The sequence below is a fragment of the Phocoena phocoena genome, chromosome 20 (assembly GCF_963924675.1).
Source record: "Phocoena phocoena chromosome 20, mPhoPho1.1, whole genome shotgun sequence".
Taxonomy (NCBI): domain Eukaryota; kingdom Metazoa; phylum Chordata; class Mammalia; order Artiodactyla; family Phocoenidae; genus Phocoena; species Phocoena phocoena.
Window position 1 is genome coordinate 46,135,135 of NC_089238.1, and position 14,467 is coordinate 46,149,601.

Here is a 14,467-nt window from a genome sequence, read left to right on the forward strand (position 1 = left end):
TTAGCTTTGACTCTGTTGTCAGAGGAGCCGCCCTCCCAGGATGGTCCGGGCGGCAGGGAGTGAGGTGGCAAGTGCCCCCGCACCATGTTGCGCGCCAGCTCCAAGCAGGTAAAAGCACGTGTGACAAGTGCGAGCGGAGGACTTCCTGCGGCCCCGCAAGGCAGCCGAGGGCGGCCAGGGCGGCAGGGTCACGGGGCAGGGGCCCCTCCCGGGGTCAGGAGAGCTGGCTTTTCCTGGTCTGGATGGAGCCCAGGCTCCTGGTAGTTCTTGTGCTGGAAACTGGGGTCCAGGCACGGCAGCCAGGCGGGTGTGGGGAACCAAGGATGCCCCTGAGTATATGGAGCCCCGCGGGGTCCCCGAAGGCGGGTGGAGAACGGTACCTGTAAGTCGCTAGGTCGGAGAAAGGAGACTTGCTGAGCGCACCACACCTGGAGGAGGGCCGGGCGAGGAAGGGGGCAGGAGAGCAGGTGGCCTGTATTTGAAGGCTTGGGGCGGGGCTTACACTGCCCCTTGCCACAGGGTTTGCCCAGGTGGGCTGATTTAAGATGCAGGTTATGTGATGTGAGCAGGGTAAGGGGCAGTGGGGTGGGGGGAGAGCTGAGTCCCCATGAGGAAGAGCTTGCCCCTGGGAAGGGGGGTGGCTTCAGAGACCCAGGGAGGGGGTGGGTGCGGCACAGCTGCCCCCCACCCACCCATACTCCAGTGGCGCCCTTCCCCTCCAAGCCCCCCCCCCCCCCCGGGGCTGTACATAACTCCTCCATCCCCTTGATCGCCTCGCGTCCATTTAGTGACCACCTTGCAGGCCCACCCCTTTGGGATCCGAGCCAGCCATTCCGCATCACAAACTTTGGTTTGGGGGACTTCTTTACGTTTGTTTCATTTTTCTTTTTGTACAGAGAAATATTCTTTTCAAAAAGTGTCTTTTGACTGAAGTAACTTTTCTGGTGCTGTTAACTTGTTCCTTTTTTTAATTTATTTCCCCACCCCAGGCTCCCCCTCCTGGTTCCTACTCACTTTTTCTTCCCTCCACCACCCCCTCACCACCCCCATTCCATCTGAACCATTTTGTTTCTTTTCTTTCTGTCAGTTTTTGGATAAATGATCCTCTCCTTCCCCTCCCCCCACGCCCCTGCAACCCACCCTCTCCTTGATTTAAATAGTCACTGCTACAAGTAACAAATGCACTGTGAAGATTCCAGTATTAATAAAGTTGTACTGTAATTAACACCCCTGCCTCCACCTGGCTTTCTCCACCCCACCGCTGCTCACCTGCCAGCACCCCAGCCCTTGCCCATCCCATCCCAGATCCCCGCTGGGGGTGGGGCTCCCTGCAGGGCTCCGTGATGGGGGGGGTGGGGGGGCGTGCAGGAGTCGCCAGGTCTCATGTCAGGACCCATGCCTTTGAATGCCTCAGCTCTGTCCCTGCTGGGGGCGGTCTTGGGGCTGCCAGATGGAGGGGAAGAGGGCCGTGGCCAGGATGCACTGTGGGAGATAAACCCCCCCCGCTCCCCCCGCTCCCCCCCCCCAGCAGTCAGGCTGGCTAAGGCTTCAGGGGCTGGGGCAGGGCTAGAAGGAACTCCGTCCCCCAAATATCTACCATTCCAGGGCCCTGGCTAAGGCCCTGACCACTCCACATCTGAATCCTCAGACCGAGGCCCCAGGGCCAGACCAGCCCATGCCCCTCCTCCTGCCTCCTGCACCTGGCAGGAGGGGAAAGCAGCCTGCTCCAGGTGGGCCTTCTCCAGGTTCACCCTCGAAGATGCAAAGCAAACCAAAACAAACCAAAACAAAGCAGGTGTTTAATAGAAAAGATAAAGGGAACTGTGGCAAGATGTGGCATTTGGCTATGCCCTCTCCCCAGCTTTGCTGCCCTCTCCCTGGCCTTGCCGAGGCATGTCCCCACCCCCATGCCCACCTGGTACAGCTCTCACCTCTTTGGGCCTAGGAGATGGTCAGCCCTGCCCTCAGGGAAGAGGGCAGCCCGGGCAGTGCCAGGAGGGGCTGTAAGCTCTGTCTTCATTGACCTTCAGGTGCCCCCAGCGCCCACCGCTCCAGGTGAGACCATGGGAGGTATGGAAGGCGGGAAGCTGAACCCTTCTCAGGCACTGAGTCCCCCTCAAAGGAAAAATGCCCCTCTAGGGTCTCCTCTCCCAAGAGGGGCTCCCCACCACCACCCAGAGAAGCCTCAGGCCCAGTCCATCTCCTGCAGGAGCTCCTCCAGCTGCCCCACCCAGTTACCATGCAGCCCACTCAGGGCAGGCGGCCTTCGCCCTGTGCCCTCAGCAGCTTCACTGAGCCGGGGCTCCAGCCGTGGATGCCGGGGGGTGGGGCAGGGAGGCGGGGGACTGCTGGCGCAGGGGGTATAGCTGGGCGGCCACACACTGTGACGAGGGCTCCAGGCCGTGAGGCTGAGGCCTTGGCACCTCACAATCCTGCCAGTTTAAGACAGGGCTTTGTTTACCTGCAGGCAACACAAACACACAGACACAAATAAGACTGCAGGACTGGTCAACACCCCGCTCATCCCCAGACCAAGCCACACTGTCCTCCCTGTACCCAGGGCCCATCTCAGCTTCCAGAAACGGCCTGTAGCCCTGGGAAGCAGAGGGCATGCCGAGGAGGGTCCCAGCTCTGCTCAGCGACCTGGGCTCAGACACCCAGTGTCCCACCCCCAGCCCCTCAGAGCTCCTTACAGCAAGAGCAGTACAACAGCTCCATGACCCGCAAGCAGTTGTCCATCAGAGCTTTGGGCCGCACTGGCTTCAGGCTTCCTGGGGCACTCAAGAGGGACAACACTGCTTCCACCTGGGGGCTCACCTCCACACCCTGAAAGGGAGGAAGCCTTTAGGACCACAGGTGCCACCCCCAGCCTGTGAAGAGATCCCAGGAGAGCTCTGGGGGGCGGGGTGGTGGTGGCTGTCCTGCCTGGAAGAAGGACAAGAGATCCCTGTGACCAGGACGCCTGAGAGCAATTTCTCTCCTTCCTGCAGGTGCCATTTTTCCTGGGAGGGAGGGGCTCCCTCGATGTCCCTCACTCAAGCACAACACACAGAAGCTTCTCTTTTCCTCTCCTAGGGGCAGGCCAGACAGGGAGGAGGTGGGGGCATCCTTGCTGTTCTAGCCCAGGCCCGGTCACCACCACATGAGAAGTCCCTATCCCAGGGACACTGTCCTTCAGGATGCAAAGACCCACACCGACTCCCATGAAGAAGAGACAGGACCCTCAGGAGGGTCGGTCATATCGTGAGGCGCACTAGGCACACCGACAGGGCTGGGTCTCCGGCTCCAAGCTCGGGGGCTCCTCTCCACAACACTTAACAAAAGGAACTTGGTGTGGGGAGCACCAGGCACCATGGGAGGGACAGAGCAGGGGCCAGAACTGTCGTAGAAGACACAGAGCACGGGACTTCCCTGGTGGTGCAGTGGTTAAGAATCCGCCTGCCACTGCAGGGGACACGGGTTCAAGCCCTGGTCCGGGAAGATCTCACATGCCACGGAGCAACTAAGCCCGTGCGCCACAACTACTGAGCCCCTGTATGCCACAACTACTGAAGCCCGCGCACCTAGAGCCCGTTCTCCGCGACAAAGACAAGCCACCGCCGAGAAGCCCACGCACCGCAACATAGAGTAGCCCCCGCTCGCCGTAACTAGAGAAAGCCCGCACACAGCAACGAAGACCGAACGCAGCCAAACAGAAAAATAAATAAATGTATGTATAAATAAATAATAATACTTAAAAAAAAACACAAGACATGGAGCAGGAGGAAACGCGGGACCTGAGCTGGGGAAGGACGTTCCTAAAAGTGAAGTGTTCTAGGTTGAACTGTGTGTCCCCCTGCCCCACAACCCCCTAAAAAAGCTCTGTCCAAGGCCCAGTCCCTAGTACCTGCGAATGTGACCTGTTTGGAAATGGGGTCTATGCAGATGTAATTAAGTCAGGGATCTCCAGATGAGATCAGTCTGGATTTATGGTGGGCCCTAAATCCAATGACTGTTGTCCTTGTAAGAGAAAGGACACAGGTCCTTCTCTGGGACACGGAGGGAGAGGCCATGTGAAGACCGAGGCGGAGGGTGGAGTGATGCTGCACAAGCCAAGAACACCATCAGCCCAGAAGCTGGAAGAGGTGGGAAAGAGCCGCCTCTGGAGCCTTTGGAGGGAGCATGGCCCTGCTGACACCTTGATTTCAGACTTCTGGTCTACAGAACTGCGATAGAATCATTTCTGTTGTTTTAAGCCACCAGTTGGTAGTAATTGGTGACGGCAGTTCCCAAAAACTAATATACAGAGGCTTAGAGAGAGAAGTGAGGGTGGCAGGAGGGCAAAGGGGCCCATGCCCATGGCCCTCTCCCTAGAGGGAGGACCCCCTGCCCCATAGATGTTGGGCACATATGGAACGGGCCGTCAACCATTAACATTGTGAGAAAGAAGAGGTTAAAAGTTGGTTCAGGGACTTCCCTGGCGGTCCAGTAGTTAAGACTTCGCCTTCCAATGCAGTGGGTGCGTGTTCAATCCCTGGTTGGGGAGCTAAGATCCCACATGCCTCATGGTCAAAAACAAAAGCATAAAACAGAAGCAATATATTGTAACAAATTCAATAAAGACTTTGAAAATGGTCCACATCAAAAAAAAAAAAAAATCTTTAAAAAAACAAGCTGGTTCAATCTGAAGAGCCCAGGTGGGCAGGGCCTCAGTCTACCCTCAATCTCCTTCCCAGCTCAGCAGAGCTCACAGAGCCATAGACACTCCCAAGGAAAATTGAGGATGGAACACAGTCCGGTCCCCGCCAGAATGGAGAGCCTCCACAAAGTTCTCGGCAGCTGCAAAAGCAGATGCTGGCCCCGAGCCCTGGTGTCAGCAGAAGCTCACAGTCGGCTTCCTGTTGGCTGTTCTTGCTGGGCAGCAGGTGGGGCCCCAGGGCAGTTGTGTACCAGGGTCCTAAGGAGGGCTGTGGGGGTCAGTAGGGCAAGGCGGGGGTGTGGGGAGGGGTCCCATTGCACACACATGGCCTGCGAGGATACACACTGACCCCGTCACCTTACTCTGTAGGCTTTTTGGAAGATGCATCCCCCAGGCCTCCGATCAACACTGCTGAACAGGCAGCGATTGGGAACCTCTATTATTATTATTAATTAAGGTCCATTTACGTTAGGGTTCACTCTTTCTGTTGTACATTCAATGGGCTTTGACAAATGCAATTATACTCACTGTTACAGCATCATACAGAAAAGTTTCATCGCCCTCAACCTCCCTGTGCTCCACCCATCTATCCCTCCCCCTTTCCCTCTTTTCTTAGATGTGGAAATAAAGTGAGAGGGATCAATGACTCGCCCAGGGTTGCAGAGCATAACAGGGTCTCAGGTGCATCTCTTGCCCCCCAAGCCCAGTCCACCACCCTGCCCCCCCCATTTCTCCCACACTCTCCAGGACATGCCAGAACTTTCCATGCCTTTACCTTCTCCCTTGATAGTTTTTGGCCACACACACACACACACACACACACACACACACACACGCACGCACGCACCCACCCTGGCCACCTGCACCTCCGCACGACTCACCGGGAGGCCTTGTTTGACATCCAGCAGCAGCGTATGTACCTCCTCCAGGTACTTCCAGGATGGATGGCCCTCGAGCAGCACCTCCTGCACCCACTCAGTAGCACTGAGACTCACCAAGACCCACAGATACCGCAGCTCCTGTTGGCTCACCCGGGCCCTCTGCTGCAGGGACAGGAGAAATTATTGAAACCCCAGACAGGAGCCTCTGGGCCTGCCCCCCACAGCTCTGACCGCCCCCCACATTTGCCCTGCACAGGGGGCAGACCCCGGGCATCCACTGTGGATGGGATGGGAGGGGCACCTGGGGCCTAAGCCAAGGGCAGGCTTGCTTGAGGGGCCAGGAAAGACCCCTGGCAACAGGATCTTCCCAGACCAATGTGCCTCCAGGCAGGGCCCACAGGATGTCCCAGGAGGCAGGGGCCTCCCCATTCCAGAGCGGGGATTCTCACCAGCCTGGTGACGTTGGCCATTCGGAGTACCCCCTCATAAGGCACACTGACCCTGTAGTTGATGGGGAAGTAGTGTTTCTGGGGAGATACAAGAACAAAGGATGAGATCAGAGTCAGAAATGGCTCAGACTCCCCCAACCTCGGAGAATAATTTGATGCAGGACCGGCCCTTGATGGCAGCGGTGGTCCTCTACAGAAAACATGTGCTTGGCTCCCAGTTGGGATAAAGACAGCTCTTTCCTCTGGGACACAGGGAAGGTGAAACAAAACAAAACATGTTAAGGCATAAGTCTCGGGCCAAAATGTAGGATGAGAAGCTTACTACTCCTAGAGAATCATATGCTTTAGGAGGGGTGAGGAAAATGACTTTAAAAGATTGCTCTAAAACTTATCATGGTGATGGTTTCATGACTTTGCAAATATACTAAAAGCCATAGAAATGTACACTTGAACAGGTGAGGTGTGTGTGGTATGTGAACTATATCTCAAAAAAGCTGTTAAAAAAAATAAAAGACCTACAGAGCCACATGCGATGTGGTCCACCCTATAAAAAGAATCAAACATTCTAATTTCTAGGTCCTTATCTCCCCTGCTAAATAGTGCCTGGGGTTCCCCCAAGGTTTCCTGGAATCCATTCCTGAGTCACTGGGTGAGTGCCACGTGGAGGTGGGATCAAAGGTCAGATCAGATAGGAGGGTTGGAGGCCCCAGGGATGGATGGCAGGAGCAGGGACAGGAAGTGCAGATGAGGCACATGGGTGTGTGTCAGGGAGAAGGGAGCCATGGCAGGCACAGGCCTGACACAAGTCCAAGGAGAGGGACTGAATTTCCAGGTCCTTACGTCCCATGAGCCACAGGGCTTTGGAAGAGGGACACAACGAGTGCCCACGTGGTTACCATGTACTGAAGGCGGTTCCGGTACTGCAGCTTGTCACGCAGAAAGCCAGTGATGGCACACTCCTCGCTCCGGGTTAAAGGCCACACCTCCAAACCCTCGTTCCCCAAGGCCATGCCCAGGAGGATCCCGAGATCTGTGGACCACACACAACAACACGTGAGCCACCTGCGTGGCTCCCACACTGCCCGGGTACGCAGAGCTGTGCACACGACCTCCCTTTTCCCAGTCACAAGTCCTCTCGGAAGGGTCGGGGTGGGGGGCGCAGGGTCCCAAGGAGGCCTTCCCAGAGCCAGGAATACTCTCCCTGGGGTCCGGGCTGCAGGACAGCAATGCAGGCAAGCATGAACCGTTCAGCCCAGCCACCTCCCACCCCAGGCTGGCAAAGCCCCCCAGGAGCCATGCCCTGGGATTGGTCTCCAGTCTCCTTCCCACTCCCGCCCCAGGGGGCAGGCACAGCCTCCTTTCCATGGCAACCCCTGCCCCTCATCTAGAGGCTACGAGTTTTCAAAGCCTTTCGCTGCATTTTCCATCCAGAGACCTTGACATGCCTCTTAATTAGAGGTACCAGCAGGTTTGTAGCAGCCCTTCCAGTCTGGTCTTTCCGGGATGCTGAGCGAACCTCACTCAGGCTGTTTCTCTTCCCCGCTAACAAACGATCCAAACATTACCAGCCTTCACCACTGCAGGTCACTGTGACTTTAAAAACAGTGTGATTTCTGTGTAACTGAACAGACTTACAAAAATTATCTGAGAGAATTTGCAACAAACGTGAACAAGGGTTAAGTTGATGGGAGCAGAAAGAACAAAATATAGACGGGCAAGGGATGTATCTGAAACTCAACCTCGCTAATAAATTCACGTCAAAACAATCGATACGTTTCACCTACCAAATGGAAAGACTTTTTTGTTGTTGTTGCTGTTGTTTTAATTTTAATAACATTTGCTGCTGGCAAAATAGTGAGGCAGATGCTCTCATCCTGGAAAGCAATTTGGCAATTTTTGTTATTAATGGACTTAATGCCCACACACTTCGACCCACTAAGCTTTAAAATTGTCCACACCCTTTGACCCATTAAACTCATTTCTAGGAATAAATGTGAAGGAGAAGAAAAGAGAGACATAACTGAAAGATCTGTGGACCAAGTCTTCCTTTGCAGTATTATTTTGTAATAGTGAACATCTGTAAGTGGCCTAGATGTGCAATAATAACGAATGTAGCCAATAAAAATCACATTGCCAAAGAATACTTAGGATATGATTATATGATAAGAAAAATACTTTTGATGTGCTTAGCAAAGTTTTAAAAAGCATGATTCAACACACTGTATCTGGGTATAAAGCATGACTTGAATTTTGTTAATTATGTATATATGTGCATAGAAAATGCAATGGAAAGAAATGCACCAAATCTCTATGGGAGATTTTTATGTTCTTTATATTTTTTAGGATATATTTTACATTCTATAATTAGTATCTATTATTGTTATAGTCAAAAGCAGTATTTTTTTTTCCTTTTCTCCCTCTTCCTTCCTTCCTCCCTTCCGTCCTCCTCCTTCTCTCTCTCTCTCTCTCTTTTTCTCTTTCTTCCATTTTTCCCCCCAGATAGCCAGGCAGGCTGAGTCACCTCTTTGATTTGCCCCTGGTTGTGAGCAGCAACTACTGACTGGACTTTCTGCCCTCACTTCCCTGGCACTTAGGGAGACTTTTGTTCTTAAACCCTCACGGGCCTGAGCCTGCTGACACTCACTTTCCCACCCACTTCTCGGTGCTGCTGCCATGCCTGTGCCCCTGCTGGGCCAGAAGCTCAGGTTCACTCAAGCCCATGCCCCTTATGGCCTGCAGCCCACCAGCCCTTCCCCTCATAGAAGTCTGACACCACATTTTTTGCAAACTTACAATCCATCTTGTACTTCCTCTGTCTCTCTCTTCCCATATTCTCAACCCAATATCTGGACAAGGGAACAGATAAACCAGTGTTCCTGCTTGCTTTCTCCCTTGTCTCTACATCATTAACACTCTCAGCTTGGCACCCCTGCTGGTCAGGATCATTCCTGCCTCAGGGTTTAGGCTCACACATTGCCCCTGCCCTGGGTATCCTCTCACACGACAGACCCCTTCCAAGGTCTCACCAAGACTCCTTCCCTCCCCAGAGGCTCCCCTGCCTACGCCAGCCACCAACCCCTGTCACTAGCACCATCTGTCCAATTCACTCATTGTCTTTTTTTTTTTTTTGGCTGCTTTGGGTCTTCATTGCTGTGTGCGGGCTTTCTCTAGTTGCAGTGAGTGGGGGCTACTCTTCATTGTGGTGCGCGGGCTTCTCATTGCAGTGGCTTCTCTTGTTGCGGAGCATGGGCTCTAGGCACGCGGGCTTCAGTAGTTGCGGCACGTGGGCTCAGTAGTTGTGGCTCATGGACTCTTAGAGCGCAGGCTCAGCAGTTGTGGCGCACGGGCTTAGTTCCGCCGCGGCATGTGGGATTTCCGGGACCAGGGCTCGAAACTGTGTCCCCTGAATTGGCAGGTGGATTCTTAACCACCGCGCCACCAGGGAAGCCCCTCACTCACTGCCTTGACCAGACAACGCAGCAGCCAGTGTGTGAATGCACAGCACTGTGAACCACAGCAAGGACGTGTTACTCAGCACTTTGGCGTTCACGTCAAGCAGGGAACCGGGATCAGGCATCTGGGTCTCCTGTAGAAGCTGGTAATGGCTCACCCAGGGTATTTGATTGAGCAGGTATGAGGTAGTGGCGGGGGGAGTGCAGAGAATCTGCATTTCCAACAAGTCCTGAAGTAAAACTGATGCTGCTGGTCTGGGGACCGCACTTGGCAGAAAGTGACAGTTTACAAAGTGGTGTCCTTAGGGCCACATCCTGGTTCACAGAGATTTCACATAAAAATCCAAATTTCCATATTTTCTTTAAAAATCAGTATCCCTGTCCACACTGAGTCTTCTTTCCAATGTGGCAGTCACCCTGTGGCTGCCCACTCCACCCCAAGTCCTACCCCACCTGCCCTCATCTGATTCCCAGTCTGGAGCCTTTGGGGGCCTGGCCACTAGCCTCGTAGCAGAGACTTACAGAGCCTCCGTGCTTCCCAGCCTGGCACACACGGGTTGCCCCAGAAACTCTGTCCATAGATGATCTGCCTTCTCCCAAACTTAGACCTCCTCCAAGTCTGCAGCCCAACTACCATTCCCAGTTTTAAGCTCCCTTCCTGTTGCCTCCACTCCGAAAAACAGGCCACAAACAGGTAACTAGACAGGGACAGCACAGCTGTAGCCTCACGTACCCTCTGCACTCTGAAAGCCCCACAGCTAGTGCAACCCTGGTTGGGAGGCCCGCCGTGCCCCGCTATTTCCACAGTTAAGAGGCCTGTAAGACAGAAGAGGAGACTGAAGAAAGAGTAACATCCTGTGTGCAATGACAAATGGGGCTTGTCCACCACCCCCATATCTGTGCCTGTGTGTGTAAATACCCCCAAATTTATGTTCACCAAGAACCTCAGATGCAACCTTATTTGGAGATAGGGTCTTTGCAAATGTTATTAAGAATCTCCAGATGAAATCCTCTTGAATTTAGGGTGGGCCCTAAATTCAGTGACCGGTGTCCTTATAAGAAGAGGAAAGGACACAGTGACACATGTAAGGAAAGACCATTCACGTGGCCTTCGCAGATGAAGGCAGATTGGAGTGATGCAGCCACAAGCCAAGGAATGCCAGAAGCCACCAGAAGCTGGAAGAGGCAAGAAGGATCCTCCCCTAAAGCCTTCAGAGGGAGCATAACCTTGACAACTTGATTTCAGACTTCTGACCTCCAAAGCTGTGACAGAATACATTTCTGCCGTTTTAAGCCAAGATTGTGGCAATCTGTTACGGCAGCCACTCCTTTTCCAGCACCCCAGCCCCGCTCTGAGCCCCTGATCCTCAGCCCTCCCTCCCCCTCACCCCACGGCCAGTCCTTGCCAATCCTGCGCTCTGCTTTCATGAGCTTTGTCCCCTCTGCCAGGCCTCTTCATTCTCACTTCCATCTCCAGAAGGAACCCTCATCACCTCATCACATCCTGCCCAGGAGGTTGTAACAGCAACTCCCCAAAGCACGGCCAGATTGATCGCTCGAAAGCAGAGTAACTCTCAATCTCAGCTCCCACGCCCAGGTCACAGACCTTCCAGGGCTCCCTGTTACCTCATGAATTAGCCACTCTTCACCCTGGCTTTCAAGGCCTCAGCCACCTGAGCCCAAACCAGCTTTCCAGCCTGGCCTCTCACGCTCTCACTGCTGAGCCTTTGCTCCGCTGCTCCCTCTCCATGGAAGGAACACCGTCCTCACCTCCCCACCCACCTCTGAGACCATTTCAAGTGGCACCTCGCCGTGCTGTTTCTCCTGCTCGCCCTGCTCCTCAGGACTTGGAAGATTCCAGAACACTGGGTCTGGGTCCTTCCACCTGTTCTGAACATCCAGACCCTTTGCAGTACCCTCCACAAGGGCCAGGGTGGACCCAGCTCCTCTGAGAATCCCTCACAGGGTCAGACCCCGGACCTCATGCAAGTGGCACACAGTTCCTAGCACCTAACTCCATGCCAGGTGTTAGAGAGACACACACGAGATAGCCCAGGTCCTTGTCGCCATGGCAGTGTCTCTCCAGTGGGCATGTGGGCGGCACCAGAAAAAAATATGTTGAATTTAAGTCAATTATATTGAATCTTGGAGTCTGAAGGGAGCTTGGTCTGGCCTCCCACCAGCAGGCAGGCCTGAGAGACTTGTCGATTCTTTTTCTTTTCTGTCCTCATTTCAACTATTTTTCTTTTCCCCAAGGACACTGTTCTCTTTCTGCCTTTTGATTTAGCTCTTGATGGAGGGAAAGGCAGAGGGAGCAGGTTGCACTTCTCCCATGTGTCATGGGGCCCAGGCAACTTCACAAGTCCCCACCGCCAGCTGGTCACGCCCAGGAAGGCCAGAAATCATCTCTCTGCCACCTCCATCCCCACCGTACTCCTCAATGAGCACCAATGAGTCTGAGCAGGTGAGACGCAGCCTCCTACCCCCAGCACCTGCCCTGTCCCTGTGACCCACTGACTGTGCCCACCCAGCCTAAGGCTCATACCCACCATGCTCATCTGAGCTGCAGTCAGCTGGAGACAGGGCAGACGGCGTGGGAGTCCCCAAGGGTGCCTGCCATTAAGCTGGGAAGCATCTCAACTTCTCACCAGGAAGAATGCCCTGGTTGCCATGGTTACAAAGCCTGGCTCTGGGCCAAGCTCTCCCTGGGCAGTCCCCACAGACCCCCCCCCCCCCAGTACTCACAGCGCAGCCAGGCGAATCCCCGGGGCATGGTGGTGCGCTGGGTCTCCCAGAGAGCAGAGGTGGTATCCCCAGCAATGTGTCTATCCACAGAGGCCTGAGTGGGGCCTACATGGCCTCGGGTCAGCAAAGGTGGCCCAAAGTCGAGGAAGGACTAGCCACGGAGGAGTGGCCCAGCAGGAGGTGGCAGGTGCTCCTGGGCAGGGCTCACCCTTATCTGCCTGGCAGTGCAGAGGGCAGCCGCGGGGCGGTGGCTCTGAGTCCCATGGCAGCCAAGACCTGGCCTGAAACGGCTGCCTCGGGGTCTTCCTTCCAAGCAGGAGGAGAGAGTCCCCAGCAGGCCCCTCGGAATCTGAGGCTGGGTTGTGCTTTCTCTGATTTCTCTGTCTGCAGCTGCTCAGTGTGAAATCTGGCTCTGGAAAGAGAAAGGAGGAGAGAAACTGATTATGTAAGAGTGGTGCTGCCACTCAGCCATCAGCCACAGGCGCACAGAGCCTACTGTGCAGGCTGCACCCACCGCCGGCCGGGACCACCAGGGAAGGCCAGAGGTGCACAGCCCTGCCCCGGTTGCTGGCTACTTGGGGACACAGAAATGACAGAACAACCGAAGGGCAGCCCCAGCCCAGGAGTAAGTTAAAAGGACACCAGCTGACAGCCTGGGGCCAAAACGAAAGCAGGACCAAGGAATGAATGAGCTGTGTGGGTTAAATCAAGGGAGCTTCCTGAAGGCGGCAGATCAAGGTAAAGTACATGAACGGCTTGAACTGCGGGGAGGTTAAAAAAAAGCCCAGAATCGGGCTCTGCACCCCTCCATGCCCCAGAGAACACTCTCCTAGCCACCTCCTCACTCAGAAATCTCCCAGAAAGGCTCCCACCACGCACCCTAGACCACCAGACCGGGACAGAGAAGCTGAGAAAGTAAGAACTGGGGTCATGGTCACCTTCATGCCACACCACAGAGTCCTAATCCTGGGTGCCATCTGTGGTCCCACCCATCCACTGAAATGGGGGAGATGTACGGAAGCCAGGAAGGCACAAAGTGGGAGGTACCTAATGGCACAGAAGCCAGAGCCTTCTCTCAGGGGGAGGGGCACAGAGGAAATCACCTAAAAGAATGGGGGTGTCTGTCTGTCTCTCTCTGGTGGGGAAGAGGGAGGGGGAGGAGTCTGAGAATGGCCTCTCCCACCCCACCCCTGCTCTACCCAGGGCTTTGGAACAGCCCTTTAGAAGCTCATGCAGAGAAAAGTTGGACAAGTAAAAGTTGGAATATTATTCTACATAATTCAATTGCAAATAGCATTTTCAAAGTCACAGTAGCAAGTAAAAAGTGAAAGTTAGTTTAACAGAAGCATGACTGAAGGATCCTGGAAGGACAAGGGCCTGGGGAGGGTGCACATGAGTGGTGAGGGAAGCGGGTGACAAGGAGCTACACGTTCCTTGGTGGGAAGTCAACAGATAGTGCCTCAAACGAATGAGCAACACGAGCACATATATAACTGAATCACTTTGCTGTATACCTGAAAGTAACACAACATTGTAAATCGACTATACTTCAATTAAAAAGAAAAAAGTTACGGATGGGGGTGCGTGTGAAGAATTAGGGCCACTTTTGCAACCAATCTATTACACCTACACAGAGCATTCTTCTCCCCAAAGTGACCAGGCCTGACCTGAGGCCCAGGGGACAGAGCATTGGACCACCTGCTCCAGCTTGACAGCTTCCCTCTAAGCAGGGCAGGGCCACGAGGGTCTCAGAGACATTCCAGGCAACCTCTACATCCAGAGGTGAGGAAACAGGCCTGGGGGGAGGAAGCTGTCCCAAGGCCTCATGCCCAACCCCATTGTCCTCCTGTGAATCAAGCCCCTCTGCCCTTTGAGAATGTAGGGAGGGACATTCTAGCAACTAGCAGCCCTGTAGAGTGAGTCACAGATGCTCAGTTTACGGAGGAGGTGGATGAAAAATAGGGCTGAGTTGAGGCCACAGAAAAAAGAAGATAAACAAAAGCATAAAAAGGAATGATTTTTTTCTGGTTATTCCATTAGCCCAGGGTCTATATTTCTGAATAACATTTCATTCACCACCTCTGCTCAGTGGAGAGGATTCTAGACCTGGGGCACATGAATAACACAGGACCCACTCTTGGCCACATCTGAGTAGTAAGTCTCATTCAGAGAGGTGGGCTGAGTCAGATCCCTGACTGGCTCCCTCGGCTCCCATATCCCATTCAGTACAAGTCCAATCTGCAAAGGTGGCTCTATTTCTAC

The 14,467-nt window shown here is 54.1% G+C and overlaps 1 protein-coding gene across 2 annotated transcripts; it reads right to left on the bottom strand.

Annotated features, from left to right (window-relative positions):
* Window positions 1–1,779: 1,779 nt before the first annotated feature.
* Window positions 1,780–12,597, bottom strand: IL34 (interleukin 34). 2 transcript variants are annotated; one of them, XM_065898879.1, is made up of 6 exons: window positions 12,206–12,597; window positions 6,905–7,038; window positions 6,009–6,086; window positions 5,560–5,721; window positions 2,694–2,826; window positions 1,780–2,461 (listed from the first exon to the last, which is right to left on the bottom strand). In XM_065898879.1, the coding sequence occupies exons 1-6, from the start codon at window positions 12,231–12,233 to the stop codon at window positions 2,289–2,291; spliced, it is 708 nt and encodes a 235-aa protein (XP_065754951.1). In that variant the 5' UTR covers window positions 12,234–12,597; the 3' UTR covers window positions 1,780–2,288. The 2 variants fall into 2 exon arrangements, with proteins under 2 accessions (XP_065754951.1, XP_065754952.1); XM_065898880.1 differs by having other exon boundaries at window positions 2,289–2,461; window positions 5,560–5,718; window positions 12,206–12,233.
* Between the last annotated feature and the right edge of the window lie 1,870 nt (window positions 12,598–14,467).

Bases quoted from the DNA above. Each gene is read 5' to 3' on its own strand.
- IL34 (XM_065898879.1), bottom strand. From the start codon at position 12,233: ATGCCCCGGGGATTCGCCTGGCTGCGCT. The intron at 2,827-5,559 runs GTGAGTCGTGCG...CCTCCCTTTCAG, and splicing joins ATGTCAAACAAGGCCTCCCG to GGTGTGGAGGTGAGCCCCCA. The intron at 2,462-2,693 runs GTAAGGAGCTCT...TGTTGCCTGCAG, and splicing joins GCTGTTGTACTGCTCTTGCT to GTAAACAAAGCCCTGTCTTA.